At 36.9% G+C, this 17,818-nt stretch overlaps 1 protein-coding gene across 1 annotated transcript in view; it reads right to left on the bottom strand.

Annotated features, from left to right (window-relative positions):
- Positions 1-17,818, bottom strand: part of LOC128117430 (solute carrier organic anion transporter family member 6C1-like) — a 95,234-nt gene that overhangs the window by 59,808 nt on the left and 17,608 nt on the right. Inside the window, exons 6-7 of the mRNA XM_052749321.1 lie at positions 10,353-10,455; positions 9,406-9,515 (exon numbers count right to left, since the gene is read on the bottom strand). Of these exons, the coding sequence (XP_052605281.1) occupies positions 9,406-9,515; positions 10,353-10,455 (213 nt within the window). The remainder of the gene's footprint in view (positions 1-9,405; positions 9,516-10,352; positions 10,456-17,818) is intronic.

The raw sequence follows: 17,818 nt of genomic DNA, 5'->3' as shown, positions 1-17,818 counted from the left end.
TCTATTCTTTCCCTTGTTTTATATATTTTAAATTTTTTATTGGTGGATTCTGCTGGAATATCCACTGCAGATAAGCCCTAGAGGGCTCCTGTTGCAAATTATCCTCTGGTGTGATGGAAGGATCTTTCTATTGGCACTTGGAGGGGACCCAATCCAGTGTTGGTGTGGGCCGGGGGTTCTGTTTTTGTCTTTCCTAAGGACAATGAGGTTCCTTTTTGGGTTCCTGAGTGCTGTGTGCACCCTGTGGCTGCTGCCGAATCCAAACATGGCAGAGACCTATTGGGCCTTTGTGAAGAAGTCTCCCCTTCTGATGCCAGTGGGGACTGAGGGCCCAATATGCCTGGCCTTGACAAGCATTAACATAAGCCTAGGAACTGTAGCCATGTGGTTGGATTCTTCAAAAGGTAATGTATGTTAACTGCTTTTTCAAGAATGTTTGAGAACGTGTCACCCAGATACTTTGGAGATTAAAGGGTAACCCTGACATTTGGTAGCATGGTCACTGACCTCCATTTGTTAACAGTACCATGCTACCTAAGACTTTTCATTTTCACAATCCTCTTCAAGCTGGTATAGTACCTACTTTTCAGGAATGGCTCTGTGCAATATTTATTGGCCTCCTGAAATTCATCTAGCCCCCCTTGAAGATACCTTAAAATTTGTGAGCCTGAATATAGCCATTATGAGACCATTAGTTCTGCTCCTTGTGTGCTATCTCTGTTTTTCTTTGTGGTTCTTAGTTGTTCTTTTGCAGAACTGCCAGCTTAAGTCATGCTGGGATCAAGAAAAACAGGCCTTGGTCGTTCTGATCCTGGAGTTGTGTCCATGCCAGTGGACCACTTCAGTAAGACACAGATGGTGCTCACATGCTCCAGAAGAGAATTTGACATTGCTGCTGCCATTGTTGCTATTATAGCAGTGGCAGCCACCACTGCTACTGTTTCTGGGATTACTTTTTCATAGTTGGTTACTACAGCCAGCAGAGTAGAGACCCTGGGAGCAAAAGTAACTACTACAGTTAATTAATCCTTCATTCTATTGGACATGATACATTTAATTCAAAAGTTATATACATTTCAGTTGGCTTTGAACGTTATAAAATTTATAAAACTCAAGTTCCACTTGGCTTTTAGGATACCATCTTATGAGGGCTCTAATTTGCAGTAAGGCTTGTTAAGGAAGGCTCAATTGCCTTTAGCCTACTGGCTATGGGTGGGTTAGGACTTCTGTTGGTCTTTTCTGTGTCAAATACACAGATTGCAAGTCCAGCGCCACTTTGAGATCTTTGGCAGTAGTTGACGCCACAGCTCACACATGGATGAGCCTGTATGACAGTGAGTATTCAATGACGGGTAATGTCTGGGGGGCATGCACCAACCTAAGGCAGGGGACTTGTAGGGCCTGGGCAGGTACTCCCTATGACAGGTAAGGTGACATGCTGATGTCCCAAGCAACCTAAGACAGAAGCTCATTTTTTAGTAAAAAGGGGGGACCTGTTGGGCCCTGGTCCCCCTGTTTTTTGAGTAGCTGTTGCCCTGCTTGATGACTTTGACCAGATGTCCTCCCCAGGCTAATTCCCTGCCAGTTTCCTTCCTCCTGAAGGCTTACCGGAAGTTCTTTGTTTGTGTATCCTGAATTTGCTGTATGCAAGAATGTAAAACATCTGTAGCGAACTTCTGCCCTCTGGGGTTCTCCTATTGTTGTAAGCCTGTATTTAAGACTTCCTCCCTCCTTCAATAAATGGCATTTGGCATTCTGCTGAGACAAATGACCAGCTGCTCTTGTCTCTGTTCTTTGATCCTCAGCCCCTCACTCAGACATGGTGAACAGGTGGTGGTAGCTACATGGTGCTACAGAGAACAATCACTGGAGTGGAAAGATAACCCATAGAATGGAAGAAAATGCTTGCCACATATTCTTCTGTCCAAGGATTAATACACAAAACAGGTGTGGTTCTGAAGAAATTAAACAACACAAAGGTAATCCAATGTAAAAATGGATGTGTGATCCGAATATGTATCAAAAGAAGAAATATAAACAGGTGAGAAATAATATAAAAAATGTGAAAAAACAATCAACCATCACGGAAATGCAAATTAATGCTACAATGAAATACCTCTTATCCCAGTTAGAGTGATGTTATGGTCTAGATATAAACTTCTCCCCACAAGTTCAGTTAGTTGGTAGCTGCTTGGTCCTGTTTGTGGGGATGTGGAAACTTTGTCCGGAGAAGCAGAAACCTGGAAAGAGCATGCCTCTGCTAGGACAGCTGTGAGCATCATGCCCTGGCTCTACTTTCTCCCCGCTGCTTTCTACTCTAACAAGACAGGAGGTGATGAGAGAGTTGCAGCCACCTGTTGCCCCCCCTCCCGGGTACCTGCCAACAGCCATGCCTTCTGTGCCATAACTGACTGCATTACCCAGAATGCTGAGTCAAATCAAACTCTCCATCTCTTAAGCTGCTTCAGCTCAGCATTCTGCCTCAGGGATAACAATTAGCTGTTATCAGAAAGGTCCAAAATTCAACAACAACAACCAAAAATTCTGCCAAAGGTGGAGGAATAGAAACTGCTATACATTGTCAATGGGGATGTGGCTATTGCAAAAAAAAAAAAAAAAAAAAAAAAGAAAAGAAATTGTTTTTACTCAAAAATTAGGAGCAGATCTACCATATGATTGGGCTACTTCATATATAAAAACATAAGCATTTATATTCCTCATAGTTTTAAGAATCAGACCATGGTTGATTGTCTCAGTTACTTTGGCTCAGGCAGCACATGCTCATACAATCCTTTCCTGCATGGTAAGGACAAAAAAAGAGAGAAAATAATGGATCAGATTGTCACAATCCTATTCAGGATACATGCTTAACTACCTAAGGACTTCTGGTTGGGCCTCATCTCTTAGATTTCCCAAAGCATCCTAATATTTTTTCCTGGAAATAAAACCTTCTTACCATATTAAACTTTAGGGCACACTAAAGAACTGTTGAAAGTACAGTGATCTCAATGAAAAATGATCAGCATAACAAGGAAATACCTGAACCCCAAATTAACTACTATAATAGTCACAAAAGCTATGATTCATATTTGACCTAGGTACCTACTAATCAATAAACTATAAATGTGGTATCTGTATATTTTAATTTTTTTATCTTTTTGGAATTTTATCTTAATTTTATTTTTATCTGTTTTTACATAAAAGCATGTATATGTAATAGAATATAATTCAGCAGTAAAGAAGAATGAAATCTCATCATTTGTAAATTAATACGTGAAAGTGATGAGAAATAGATTAAGTAAGTTAGACACAGAAAGACAAACACAAAATGCTCTGTCCTGTATCTAGGAGCTAGGAAACAGTTTATCTGCAGGTAGAACACTGGGTATAATTGGGCATAGAAATAAGATTGGGGAAGGATAAAAAGTGGTACAAAACCATGCAAGGAATGAATGAGCTTTTGTGTTTTGGGCAGTGGGATGACCATGGTCTCCAATAATCTGTTGTGTAATTTTATAAGGCTTTTCAAAAGAGTGCCTTAAATACTACAATACAAAAAAGGTATAAGGGTGGGATGAAGAAACCCTAATAATCATGAATCAGTCAGTGTCTGCCATCTTCAGTGTGTGAGAAACCACGATGATCCCCATTAATATAGATAGTTAATTCATTTTGTTCAAAGAATTTTAAATGATAACAAACTTTAAAACACTGATTCTTAAATTTTTACAAAATATTGTTAAAAATTTCAGCTTAACGTTTAACAATGTAAAGCAGTTATAATTGTTTAGATTCTGCATTATTAAATAATACTTGCATGTAATCTTTGTATAGAATTAATATTAAATGGGCCAGCTGTGGTACTGCATTCATGAAACCCTAGAACTCCAGAGGCTGAAAAAAGGTTAAATACTCAAGAATAGCCTGAGCAATATAATACAACTTTAAAAAAATTAAATTTTTGATGACCTACAATCAAGTATTACAAAAGATTTGTGATTTAATAAAAAGGAGTACTTGGAGAATAGGAATATGTGAAAATAAATCTTATGTAGTATATCCACTTAGTCCATTTAGCTTTGAAAGATAGCAAAAATCATATCATGAATGAGGTTCCATGCTCAAGCCCTACTTCCTGTTTACATCTACTCTTAAAGTTACTTCAATCCACACAAAACTGTCAACTCAGTTCTTAACAGAAAAAAATAAAAAATTCTTAAAATTCACATGAAAATGCAAAAGATCAAAGGTAGCCAAACCATCCTAGACAATAAGAACACTGTTACAGGTATCAGAGTACATGGTTTCAAGTTATAATAAATAATAATAATAATAATAATAATAATAATAATAATAATAATAAACACATACTGGCACTAAATTAGACTAATTAATTAATGGAAGAGAAGATCCAGACATAGCTCCATGCACCCACTCCACCTGAGTTTTGACAAAGAAGTCCAAAAATACAGATTGGAGAAGACAGCCTCTTCAACATATGATGCTAGAAAAATTGAACATCTACAGATATTGATTAAAGCTTGATCCTTGTCTCTCACTCTGCACAAAATTAGTTACAATTGGATCAAAGACCGCAGTATTACACACAAAACTCTGAAACTACTGGAGGATAAAGTAGGGAGTACATTTAAAGATAAGTAAAGGGCTTTCTAAATATGGTTCTAGTGACTGGAGGAAAAATGTAAACAATGGACATGTGGAATCTCATGAAATTAAAGTACTTCTTCTCTGTAATAAAAACCATTATAGAATGAATAGATGGCCTAGTAAATGGGAAAAACTTCCCTAATATAAATGTGACAGATTGTTAGACTATACAAAGAACAAAATAAACCTAAAGAAAGCAAACAACCCAATTAACAAAAGTTCTAAGCTACTGTACTGAAAATTCTCTAAAGAAGAAACAGATCTAATCTCCCATTCTCATCCCCAGCACTTTAGAAGACTTTCTGAGGTGACCTCTCTTCACCATCTACCCTTATTCTAAGTAGATTAAATAAGCAGATCTTTATTGAAAACTATGCCCTCCTCCCTCCTGTGAACAAAGTCAGTACCCTAGCCATTCATAAGAGTCAGTTCCCAATATCCAGAAACTTATTTTACCTGGAACCCTGAGTGGCCACACCGATGAGGTGCACAGAAAATTTCCTGCCATACAACATATCCATCATACTTTCCTGAAATCCACAGAGGAAACAAAGACCAAGGAAACAGAACACCCATGTGGAAAAAAAATGAGAAATTGTATCTAGAACTATAATCATCCCAATCCCAGATGCCTAGATATCAGCATAAGAATATAATCTATTATAGCTAGGGCAATATATCTCCACTAAAGCCCAGCAAACCTACCACAGTAGGAACTGAGTATTCCAAGATAGCTGAAGCATAAGCACAAGACCTTAAAGAACCCCATGTATAAAGATGATAGAGGTTCTTAAAGAGGAAATAATTAAATCCCTTAAAGAAGTCCAAGAAAGCAAAAACAAACAATGGAAAGAAATGAATACAATTGTTTAAGACCTAAGGTGGAAATAAGAACAATAAAGAAAATCCAAACTGAGGAAAATTTGGCTATGAAAAATTTAGAAATTAAAATAGAATCTACAAAGCCAAATTTCACAAAATCAATACAAGAGATAGAAGAAAGAATCTCAGACATTGAAGATATGATAGATTAATGGATACATTGGTCAATGAAAAAGTTAAATCTAAAAAACTCCTGACACAAAACATCCAGGAAATCTGACATATTATGAAATGATAAAATCTAAAAATAATAGGAAAAGAGGAAGGAGAAGAAATCCAGCTTAAAGCCCAAGAAAATATGTTCAACAAAATCATAGAAGAAAAATTTCCTAACCTAAACATGGACATGCCTATAAAGGTACAAGAAGCATACGGAACACCAAATAGATTGGACCAGAACAGAAAATCCCCTAGGCATTTCATAGTCAAAACACTAAACATACAAAACAAAGAAAGAATATTAAAAGCTGCAAGAGGAAAAGACCAAGTACATATAAAGGCGGACCTATTAGAGCTATACCTGACTTTTCAAGAAGTTTATAAAAACTAGAAGGGCCTGGGCTACAAACTCTAAAAGACCACAGATGCCAGCTCAGGCTACTATACCCAGGAAAACTGTCAATCACCATAGATGTGGAAAATAAGATATTCTTTGATAGACCAAATTGAAAAATATCTACAAATGCAGCCCTAAATAAGGGGCTAGAAGGAAAACTCCAACCTAAAGAGGTTAACAACACTCATGAAAACATAGGGAATAACTAATCTCACACCAGCAAACCAAAAGAAGGGCAGCAGACACACACACACACACACACACACACACACACACACACACACACACACACACACTACCACGACCACCACCAGCAGCAGCAACAACAACAACAACTACTACTACTACTACTTCTACAAAGTAATAGGAATGGTCTCCATTCACCAATAAAAAGTCACGGGCTAAAAGAATGGATGTGAAAACAGGATCTAATTTGACACATCCAAGTGTCATGTCTGGGTCCATAGCCCTGCAGCAGGAGCAGTCTGGGTCGATGTCTGTGGCCTATGTTACCACCAAAAGCCGTGGGGATGTCCCTGGTCTGGGCTATCGCCTGGAGCCACATTGAAATCCTAGTGCTGCTTAGAGACTGCCCTGCCCTCACCAGCTGCAGCACTCCAGTCAGCTGGACCTGGCCCTCACCAGCTGCAGCTTTCACAAGAGCAGGCCTTGCACCTCACCTGGGCACTTGATAGAACTGGCCCTGGTGGAGTGGGTGTGGGAGAGCTGGTCCTGAGGATGGGAGCTCAGGAGAGCTAGTCCTGCCCCTTGCCAGCTACCACAGGCAGAAGAGCTGGCCCCTCCCCCAACCTGGGCAAAGCAAGAGAGCTGGCCCTAATGTTGAGCTCATGGGAGAACAGGTGGGTAGACCAACTCAGTTACCAACCATTGCCCTGTTCCAGGGCTTTGAGTTGGCCCACTCCAACGTCTACCCCATCTAAGAACTGCCAGAGCATGTGAAGAGTCTGGTCCTGCAGAACAAAAGCTGAAGGATCTCCATGACACAGGGAAACAAGTTATCCAATAGGAGTCCTGTCCAGGATGCAGTATTGATAGTGTAGCAGAAACCAGAGACCTCAAACCTGGCCAATGACTCATTACAAAGAACATTTGCAAATAAAGCTGTTTGGGCAAAAGGGTAGACTGGGTGATACACTATGACACACCACAGAGAGATGTTTCTGTTTTCATTAATTTTTATTTATTTTTTTAACTTTTTATTTTTTGTCATTTTTATTTTTTGTTTTCTTTTGGGGGGAGGTTTTGAGGGGAGAGGGAGATATGGAAAGATGAGTGGGGTTGGGGTATATGATATGAAATTCACAAAGAATCAATAAAACCTTTAAAATGACAGGAAAAAAAATAAATAGAAATGGGGACATAACAAGAGACAATAAAGACATCCAGAGAATCATAAAAACATACCTAAAAAAACTGTACTCCACCAAATCAGAAAACATAAAAGAAATGAATAATTTTCTCAAAAGGTACCACATACCAAAGTTAAACCAAGATAGATAAGCAATTTAAAGAGTCCTATAATCTCTAGTGAAATAGAAGCACTCACTAAGAGTCTCCCAACCAAAAATAAAATAAAACAAAACCTAGGGCCAGAATTCTACCAGACATTCAAAGAACAGTTGATGCCAATATTCCTCAAACTATTCCACAAAATAGAAACAGAAGGAGCATTGCTCAACTCATTTTTGAGGGCACAACTACCCTGATACCCAAATCACATAAATATCCAAAAGAAGAAAGAGTTACAGACCAATTTCCCTTATGTATATAGATGCAAAAATACTCAACGAAGTACTTGCAAACCAAATCCAAGAACAGGAAAAAAATATCCACTAAAATTAAGTAAACTTCATCACTGAGATGCAAGTATGTTTCAAATTATGAAAATCAATAAATGTAACCCACCATATAAACAATCTGAAAGACAAAAGCACATAATTATCTCATTAGATACAGAAAGGGCCTTTGATAAAATCCAATACCCTTCATGATAAAGGATGCGTTTTCCTACCACTGGACATTGTTCAACCATATTCAATGATGCTACATTCATAACAGCCAGAAACTGCAAATAACTTAGATGTCCCACAACAGAGATGGATGAAGAACATGTGGTACACTTATCCAAGGGATTATTCTTGGTTGTTAAAAAAAAATGACATAATGAAATTTGCAGAAGAGTGGATGGAACTAGAAAAAAAAATCATCCTGAGTGAGGTAGCCCAGACCCAAAAGATAAATATGATGTGTCTGCTTATATGTAGATGCTAGGCATTAAATAAATGACAACCAAGCTACAATTCATAGACCCAGAGGGATTCTGTATAGAGGAAGGGAGCTGGGGATGGGGGACACAAATAGCTAATAAATACTTTAAAAGGAACAGGGGCCTCTTCCCTAGTGAAGGTTATTTCCTGCTCTCAATAGTGTTTCTTCACTGACTCTAGTATTTTCTCTACAGTTTTGAGAGATTCAAGTGGTGTTGGGGAACATGGAAAGAGAAGGAGGGGAGAAAGTCCATAGTATATTTTAATATTGAGATAAAAATATGTTTTCAAAGGACAGAATGTTTTGAGTCAAACAATGAGAAATGAAACAACAACTATTTCCAGGAAAGAGAAAATAATAGGAAATCGGGAATACAGAGATATAATTCTAATGTGAGTTACGAAATTTCAATTGATGTTATTTCAAAGACTTTTGGAAGTTTTATTCAGAGTGTAAAATTCACTAAAAATGAGTGAAATCTGTATGTGAAAATTACAACCAAGCAATATATATGCTAAGAATAATGTTATAAATAGGGGAAAAAAGCATTCACAAAAAGACTAGAGTGTTGGAAGGGGATTCCCCTGCATCCTGGTATCTGTTGCTATGGTAGTCCTTCAACATCTGTAGAAACACAAGATTTTGCATTCAAGATTGTGACTCTTTTTGTGTGGGGGGAATATGTGTTGACAAACAGAATTCTTCCAATTTATGAACTTTTTTAATGTCTTATTTATTTCTTCAAAGGGAATAAACACAAAATAATGTAAAAGCAATGAAAAATAAAAATTACAGTTGTGCAGCATCAGTCTCTGACACTAGACAGGTCCCTAGCAATGCCAAATAATAAAGGGATCTTCCTTTTCATTACAAGGAAAATGAGCACTTTAATTAAGAGACTCTAAAAGTTTCACCAAAATTTAAATTAAAGACTGTCATTTTTCTTAACTCTATAAGAAAATTAAACAGGTCAACTTAACAGGCTTGTTAACAAAAGTATTTTATTTTACCTTAAGAGCACGAAACAAATCCTTCAAATTAGGTCCAAATTCCTTATTTTTAAGTCTCCTGTCAAAGGAGCGAGGTTCCTTTTCTTTCTCAAGACTTATCTTGTGTGCACCTATAGGTCACAAGCAAAATAATCTTTTGATATGTCCAAGTGAGCAAGAAAATATACATCATGCAATTGTATATGTTATAATAATCCCAATTTGTCATAGAAAGACAAGTGAGTTATTTTAAACAAACTAAAACCAATGCATATTTTAGAATGCAAATTCTTCTACAGGAGTGCTTCACAAAAGACAGGTACTTGATAATGAAAATTTCTTACAGCTACACTGCCCAATCCTGTAGTTGGCCACTATGTATGTCTTTTAACTGCTGGAAGTATGCTTACTATGGCTGAATGAATTAATTCTTAATTTAATGTAGAATTAAATGGCTACATTCAGTAATTAACATTTGATGACACAGTCCTAAAATACATACATATGACATAGACACACATTATACATATAATATATATATATATATATATATATATATATATATAGAGAGAGAGAGAGAGAGAGAGAGAGAGAGAGAGAGAGAGAAAGGTTGAAAGATTCATTCTATACTTTCTGTTACTCTAGAGAATCCTGAATAAACCACTAGGTAAATAGATTTGAGTATACTTCACTTTTAAAAGACAACTGTATACTTTAAAATTAACGGGTATTAAAAAAGAAATAATGAGGGGTACAAATATATACTAATGAAATGTAGTACACAAATATAATATTTGGATGTAATGTTGATTGATTTGGATTAAAATAACTATGATACTATTTCTTCATTTCAGAACAATACCAGTAGGAGAAACATATTTATAAGGAAATGTAGTTTGTCTGTGCTTTGAGAATGGGAGGTGGGGGTAGGAATTATTTTAATTAATTAAGTTTTTTTTTATACTCACCGGGTAACCAAGGTGGAAAACATAAGAGTGGTAAGAATGTACAAAATGAGAGTACAGCAATTGAAAAAAAACAACTCCACCAATTTTTCTGCCAACGTTGAAACTCATTCTCATTTTCACTTGAAGAGAGAAAAATAGGAAATTTCAATTTGGGGCAAATAAAAAACAAACCATAATAAACAAGGATAGAAAGAGAATTTCCTGTTAATTTGCATTCACTTGTAATTTGTCACTATTAATTTTGGGGTTTTGCTGACATGGGTCAGTTGTTAATATTCAGTTGCATGGTGTGTTTTTGCTCCTACCGGAGCCTAACTGTCCCACTTCCCTTTTCAGTGACACTACTCAGGTTGCAGAAGTTCCTGTTTGTTCCTAGTCAAAATTATCTCCATTAACAGTTGTGCCCCTGGAAATCCAAGTCTCCTTCTTTAACCTAGTCCTCTGAATCTTGCACCTGGATCTCTGGGGTAAGAAGCCTTGCCCTGGAAATTGTACAGCTTCTCCTGTATATGGCATCTGACCCTTAGAGTGACAGATCATCTGAAATCCCTTCCTTCGGGTCACTTGTTTAAGTGCATTTGATACTTCTGTGGTCTTTCCATTTTTCCATATTGGGTCCATTTGCATTCTTTTTAAGGTTTCCTCACAGAGCTTAGCACCTGACAAGGCAGAGACGGGATATGAAAGACTCTGTGCTGGGATTTGCTGAGTTGCTCTTCCACAGAGTGACTATGAGCTATCAGGGTCCCTAGTTTTTACTTAAGGCTGAGGACACCTAGAATAATTTTCAAAGTTACCAAGGGTTTTTTGTTTGTTTGTTTTTATCATTTAGGGATAAGATCTACAGAAGTCAGTGAATACACTGTTAATAACCTTTCAGCTCCGCACCCATGGAAAATCTTAGCCAGGAGCTAGAGCGATAATTTAGTCAGAAATTGTGAGCACTGGAAGCCTTTGTAAAAAAAAAAAAAAAGGATTTAGTTTCCGGTATCCACATAGTGGCTAACTATCATCTCTAAGTTGATTTTCAAAGGATTCAACACCCTCCTCTTCTTGACTATGGTCACTTCACACATACATGCTAAAAAACACCCACACATATAAAATGCAAATAAACAAATCTTAAATAAATAAATAAATTCTTCCCTAACCAGATATATATACCAGGAAAATGCTCATTTCCATATAAACTTGTTTTGGAGGACCTGTGTTTCCACAAGACTTAGTGAGTTCATTAGACTTTCTCTTTCATAAAAAGTGGAAATGCCGGGCCGTGGTGGCTCTCACCTTTAATCCCAGCACTCGGGAGGCAGAGGCAGTCGGAACTCTGTGAGTTCGAGGCTAGCCTGGACTACAGAGTGAGATCCAGGACAGGCACCAAAACTACACAGAGATACCCTGTCTCAAAAAAACTTAAAAAAAAACAGTGGAAATTTTCACAATGTTATTCACTGGGGAGGCAACTATGTACTTAGTTAGAAGAATTAATATTAGGAAAATGGACATATTACAAAAAGTGTTCTTAGATACAACGTAATACTCATCAAATTCCAGTGGCATTCTTCACAGAATTAGAAGTTATGGTATGCATTCTTAACTTTAAGACTTCTTTCAAAACCCTTATTTTCAGGAATTTTTTTTTTTTAGGAACCTCTGTAGTAACTGTACAAGTTTATATTCCTACCAGCAATGAATAAAAGTTTTTTTCCCCCACATTCTCATGAGCACTTATGCTCTTGTTACCAGCTGTTCTAACCAAGTTGAGACAGAATTTCAATGAAGGTTTAATTTGTGTTTCCCTAATGAGAATGCATGTCAAATATTTTTCAAATATTCATTGTTCATTTGTATTTCTTTAAGAACTGACAAATTGAGTTTTTAATATATATTCTAGTAGTGAGTGCTCAATCTTCCCCTTAGGCCACTTTTGTTCTTTGCCTGCTTGCTCTGACCTTCATGAGCAATCCATTCCTTCACTGGCAAAGAACTCTCTCCGTACCTATTCGTTGTAGTACTTGAAGTCCAACATAGAGCAATAAGACAATTGATGGAGATGAAAGAGATACAAACAAAAAAGGAAGAATTAAAATTATCTTCATTTGGAGAGTACATGATTTTATGAATAAAAGACCTTAAAGACTCCACCAGGAAACTTCTACAGCCAATAAGCACTTCAGCAAAGTAGCAGGACACAAAATTAACACACAAATTTCAGCAGCCTTTCTAATTGAAAATGACAAACAGACTGAGAAAGAAATCAGGGAAACAACACCTTTCCCAATAGCCTCACAAAATATCTTGAGCTCTCTCAAACCAAGTGAGTTAACACCTTGTGTAATAAAAATCTTAATACACTGAACATATCGATTGCCCTGGGAAGGGGAAATAGATGAGATCTCCTGAGTAAATGGGAATGAGGTGGGCAATAAAGGGTAGGGGATAGGTGATGAGATCATAAGGGAACAGGATGGTTGAGCTGGGGGAGGGATGGAGTGGGAGAGCAATGAAAGAGTAATCTTGATAGAGGGAGACATCATGGAGATAAGGAGAAATCTGGTCCAAGGGAAGTTCCCAGGAATCCACAAGAATGACCCCAGCTTAGACTACTAGCAATAGTGGAGAGGGTACCTCAGCTGCCCTACCCCAGTAATCAGATTGGTGAATGTCCTAACTGTCATCATAGAGCCTTCATCCAGTAACTGATGGAAGAAAATGCAGATATCCACAGCCAAGGACCAGGCTGAGCTCCAGGAGTCCAGTCGAAGAGAGTGAAGGAAGATTTAGTGAGAAAGAGGCATCAAGATCATGATGGGGAACCCTACAGAGACAACGGAACCAAGCTACTGGGAACTCACAAACTTTAGACCAACAGGTGGAACCTAAAATGGAACTGGATTAGGTCCTCTGCACAAGTGAGACAGTTGTGTAGTTTTGTCTGCTTAACGGGCCTCAAAGATGAGTTGCTAAATGGTCTTATTAATAAAAAACATGGAGCCAGATATCGGGGGAAAAAACTGAGAGATCAGAAAAGCAGAAAGAAGCCAACCACGTTCTTACCACTTGGAAATCCTCAGCCAAAGAGACCTACTTCCTATATACCCATGCCTATATGCTTTTCTGTTCTGCATCTCACTTCTCTCCACATAGCTACATCACTTCCTGTCTGTCTCTACAGACCTCTATGGTTAGTGCTGGGATTAAAGGCATGTGCCACCATGCCTGACTCTGTTCCCCAGTATGGTCTTGAACTCACAAAGATCCAGATGGATCTCTGCCTCTCAAATGCTAGGATTAAATCCATGTGCTACCATTGCCTGTTTTCTATATTTAATATAGTGGTTGGCTTTTTCCCCTGCTCCTCAGACAAGCTTTATTATAGTGCACAATATTTTGGGGAACACAATATATCACCACATTTCCCCTTTTTGTCTAAAAAAATTATAACTAAGAAAAACTATATACAATAAGTACAATAACTATATACAATATATACAAGCAATAAATACATCAACAACATCTAGTCCATTTGCATTTGACAAATTCAGAGAAAGTGTTCCATTATCTATCCTATTTTTGTGAATCCAAAGGATTATATCTAATTTACCTTTTATCCTAATTTACATAACCAAAACTATCTTCTGATGTCTTTCTAACTTATACCTCTTTAGTGAGTTTCTTTTCTGAATTTCTTAACAAGCAAAATATAACTATTTAATCTTCAACTCCCTCAGAAACCTGAGAAGGAAATAATATTATCTGAGTAAGAAGGAAATGCAAACAAGTGACTTCCAAAAAAGTGTGAGTTAGGACAAAAACAGCCAGCTGCCTTGACAGTCACCCAAGGTTTCTCTGCAATGTTGGGGCATCATCTTCAGCCTACAGGCTTAGTGTAACACAAATCTCTAAATGGTCTTAATAATAAAAAAAACTTGGAGCTGGGTATTGGGGTGAACACTGAAAGATGAGAGAAGCAGAACAAGCCACATCCAGTATCACCTTGCCAACTTCTCAGCTGATCTTTTTTCCTCAAATTGGAAGCCTCTGGGTCATTACTTTAATGGATCTCAGCTGAACTGCTGCTCAAATGCCTAAAAGCTTAAAAAGCCTCTAGTTCCTGGTCCTCACACCTTATATACCTTTCTGCTTCCTGCTATCACTTCCTGGGATTAAAGGCATGTGTCTTTCCTAAGCAAAGACATGAGATCTCAAGTGCTGGGATAAAGGTTTGTGCCACCACACGTGCCTCTGTTTCTAGTGTGGCCTTGAACTCACAGAGATCCACACAGATCTCTGTTTCCCAAGTGATAGGATTAAAGGTGTGTGTGCCACCATTTTCTGGCCTCTATGTCTATCTAGTGGCTGTTCTGTTCTCTGAACCCAGATAAGTTTATTAGGGTGCACAATATATTGGTGGACATAATATCATCACAGCTTAGCATATTTGACAGACTCATCTGTGAAGCAGGATTTTCTAAAGAGCCTTCCTACCTTGTCTTGGCAAGGATTGGCAGTCATTTGTTTTGTGTCTTGCTTATCCATTTTGGACAGCATACTGTCAGCAGTCCATGTGAGGGCACTTTCTTGCCCAGTGGCTAACTTTTGCCACAGTGAAAATAAACTCCATATGGAGATTCCTTAGTACCCAGTATCTTCTCTGAATTAGATTGGTGCTACCAAGAGCAGACATGTCTCATTGTCATAAAAAAAGAAAAAAATCTGTGTTATTAAAACATCTTAAATGCCATATTCTGCAGATCTCTGAAGTGTTTGAAGATGACCTGTCAATCTAAAATATATCCCTGCTTGACCTTGAAAACATGCCTAATGACTACAAGTTTGATTGTAATGGCTAAATACTAACATTTGTTTCTTTGTACTCTAATTAGTAGGTAATAATTACTTTCAAGAATTAGCAAATTGCATTACATTGTTAAATGAACTGTATAGGTGCAATAACTTGAACAAGATTAGAAATATATGTACAATATATTCTAACAAAGTCAGTATCAAATTTGTATCAATATGCAAAATTTGTATACAATATAAAAAATCCAATCCAATGTAAAATATTTAAAATTAGTAGTTGCCTTCCAAAAGTAGATTCAATAATCTACCTCTTTATCTTATCATATCTATATAAATCAATCTCAAATTTATAGCAATATGACATAATTTGTATACAATATACAAAAGTTCAATCCAATGTAAAATATTTAAAACTAGTATTTGCCTTCTAAAAGTAGATTCAATAATCGACATTCTTATCTTATCATAACTATATCCTCTCTTTTTTTAGAGTAGATTCAATAATCTACCCTTTATTCTATCATTTATATATCTTTTTTTCCAGAGTAGATTCAATAATCTACTTCTATCTTCTTTTTTTTCAAACAATAACCTTAAATCTAATCTCCTTTGTTTAGCCATTTTCCTGACCATTAGCAATAACAACTTGTAACTAGCCTTCCTAAACAATGGCAAATAGCCAAAACCCACTGACAATCCAAAAAGCACCCACCCCACCTCTTGGGAATGTGGGTATCATGTTCTTAAAATTACTTCCTGCTGTCTGGGAGTGAAGGAATCTTTAGGGGATCCTAAAAAGAAAAATTTTGAGTTAATGGTCAAGTTCTGGGAGAGTTAGTGGTATCATTTGTTGTTCAGTCTCTGCATAATGTGAAAGTGCAGGACTTCTCTCAAGTCCTTGCTTGAGTATTCTGTGAGCCTGGATCCTCTCAGCTAGCCATCTCAAAATTTTCCTGAGCATTTTGTAGTCCAAAGCTGATCTTTAGGTGGTATTTGTTAGTTTAGTGGTATTATCATCATCCTTATGGAATTGTCGTGGGGCACCATCATCATCTTTTGGGAGACATCAAATTTGCTGTTATGTATGGTCATGGATCCCTGCATATAACTGATAGAGACTCAAAAACAAAATGATGGAGCTTTTTAGTTAGTATTCTATATGACCATTAATATCATAACACAAGTTTAATATATATATCTTATAAATTTTGATATAAAATTCATACCTTAGGAAAAGTTTTAAAAAGTCAAAATAGAACCAAAGAGCTGTGAGATTATTGGCAATAGAATAGTCCCTTAATTTTTTTGGTTTTCTTCTGTCTAATATCAGATGGCTCTTCTGACATGATACAGAGATTTTGCATTTTCCTTTTCACAGACATGCTTCAGTTTAGAGAAGGAGGGAGCAATTCTCCAACTCCAAAGTCAGCTTTAATTTTTAATTGAACTGGGACTACATAAATATCATTTGTGTTAAGTGTCTATAAAGAAGATCAGAAACAAACATTTAGGAAGACTTATGAAATTTTGTATGTGATATACCAGTAGATCAATTTATTATTTTTCTTGAGACATTTTTTTTTTCTGGATGATTTGTCCTTTTTTTTCAGATGTCTCATTTGTCCATTGTTTTTCAGATTCCATTGCCTTTATTCTCCTGAAAGACAAAAACAAAAACCCTTCCCCAGCCCTAACTTTGGGAAGTTTCCCTTTTTGCAAGTTATACCTGACTAAAGGAAAAGCATTTGTTAGTGGTATAAGTTACTTCAAATAGAATGGTCATGCTGGTTGATGAACTATCACCTCTTCTAATTAAGAGGTCTCTCTTGTTCAAATTGAACCTTTATCAATTTTGATGGTATCTATAGCTTTTCTTCTTTTGTAGAAAAAAAGCAAAACCTCATCCCTAACAAAATACATATCCTGGTTTCCATTCTGAGGTCAGCACATCCCTAAAGTATATAGGCTGATTTAATTCTGTAGTTTTTTCTATTATCCAATGTCTCTGCAGCTGTTGTTCCTTCCTCATTAGCACTGAGAAAATTCAAAGTTAATAGAGCATTATGTAATCTATTTCTAGGGGGTTGTTACCTCTTTCTATTTATTTAGCATATCCTTTTGAGTTCTGTTCGACCTTTCTTTAACTGCTTGGCCTGTATGATTATGTGGTATACCTGTAATATGCTTTATATTGTAATAAGCAAAAAACTGTTTCATTTCACCAGCGACATATGCTGGAACATTGTCAGATTTTAATTTCTGCAGATATATCCATGATGGCCATAACTTCTAGCAAATGTGTGATTACAGAATCAGCCTTTTCAGAACTCAAAGCAGTTGCCCATTGAAATCCTGAATAGGCATCAATGGTATAGTGAACATATTTCAGTTTTCCAAATTCTGCAAAGTGAAACACATCCATCTGCCAGATTTCATTCCTCTGTGTACCCTTTGGGTTACATCCTGCTGGTAGTGGAGTCTGATGGTAAAAAGAACAAGGAGAACATTTCCTTATAATTTCCTTGGCTTGTTTCCAGGTTATGGAAAAATCTTTTTTAAGCCCTTACTATTAATATGATGGTTTTTATGAAATTCTGAGGCCTCCAGCACATTTTCTATCAATAGTTTATTGATCTCATCATTACCTCATGCTAGAGGAA

This window comes from Peromyscus californicus, unplaced genomic scaffold (genome assembly GCF_007827085.1).
Source record: "Peromyscus californicus insignis strain IS unplaced genomic scaffold, ASM782708v3 Scaffold_21__1_contigs__length_65335640, whole genome shotgun sequence".
NCBI lineage: Eukaryota > Metazoa > Chordata > Mammalia > Rodentia > Cricetidae > Peromyscus > Peromyscus californicus.
This window is presented reverse-complemented; position numbering and strand designations above follow the sequence as displayed.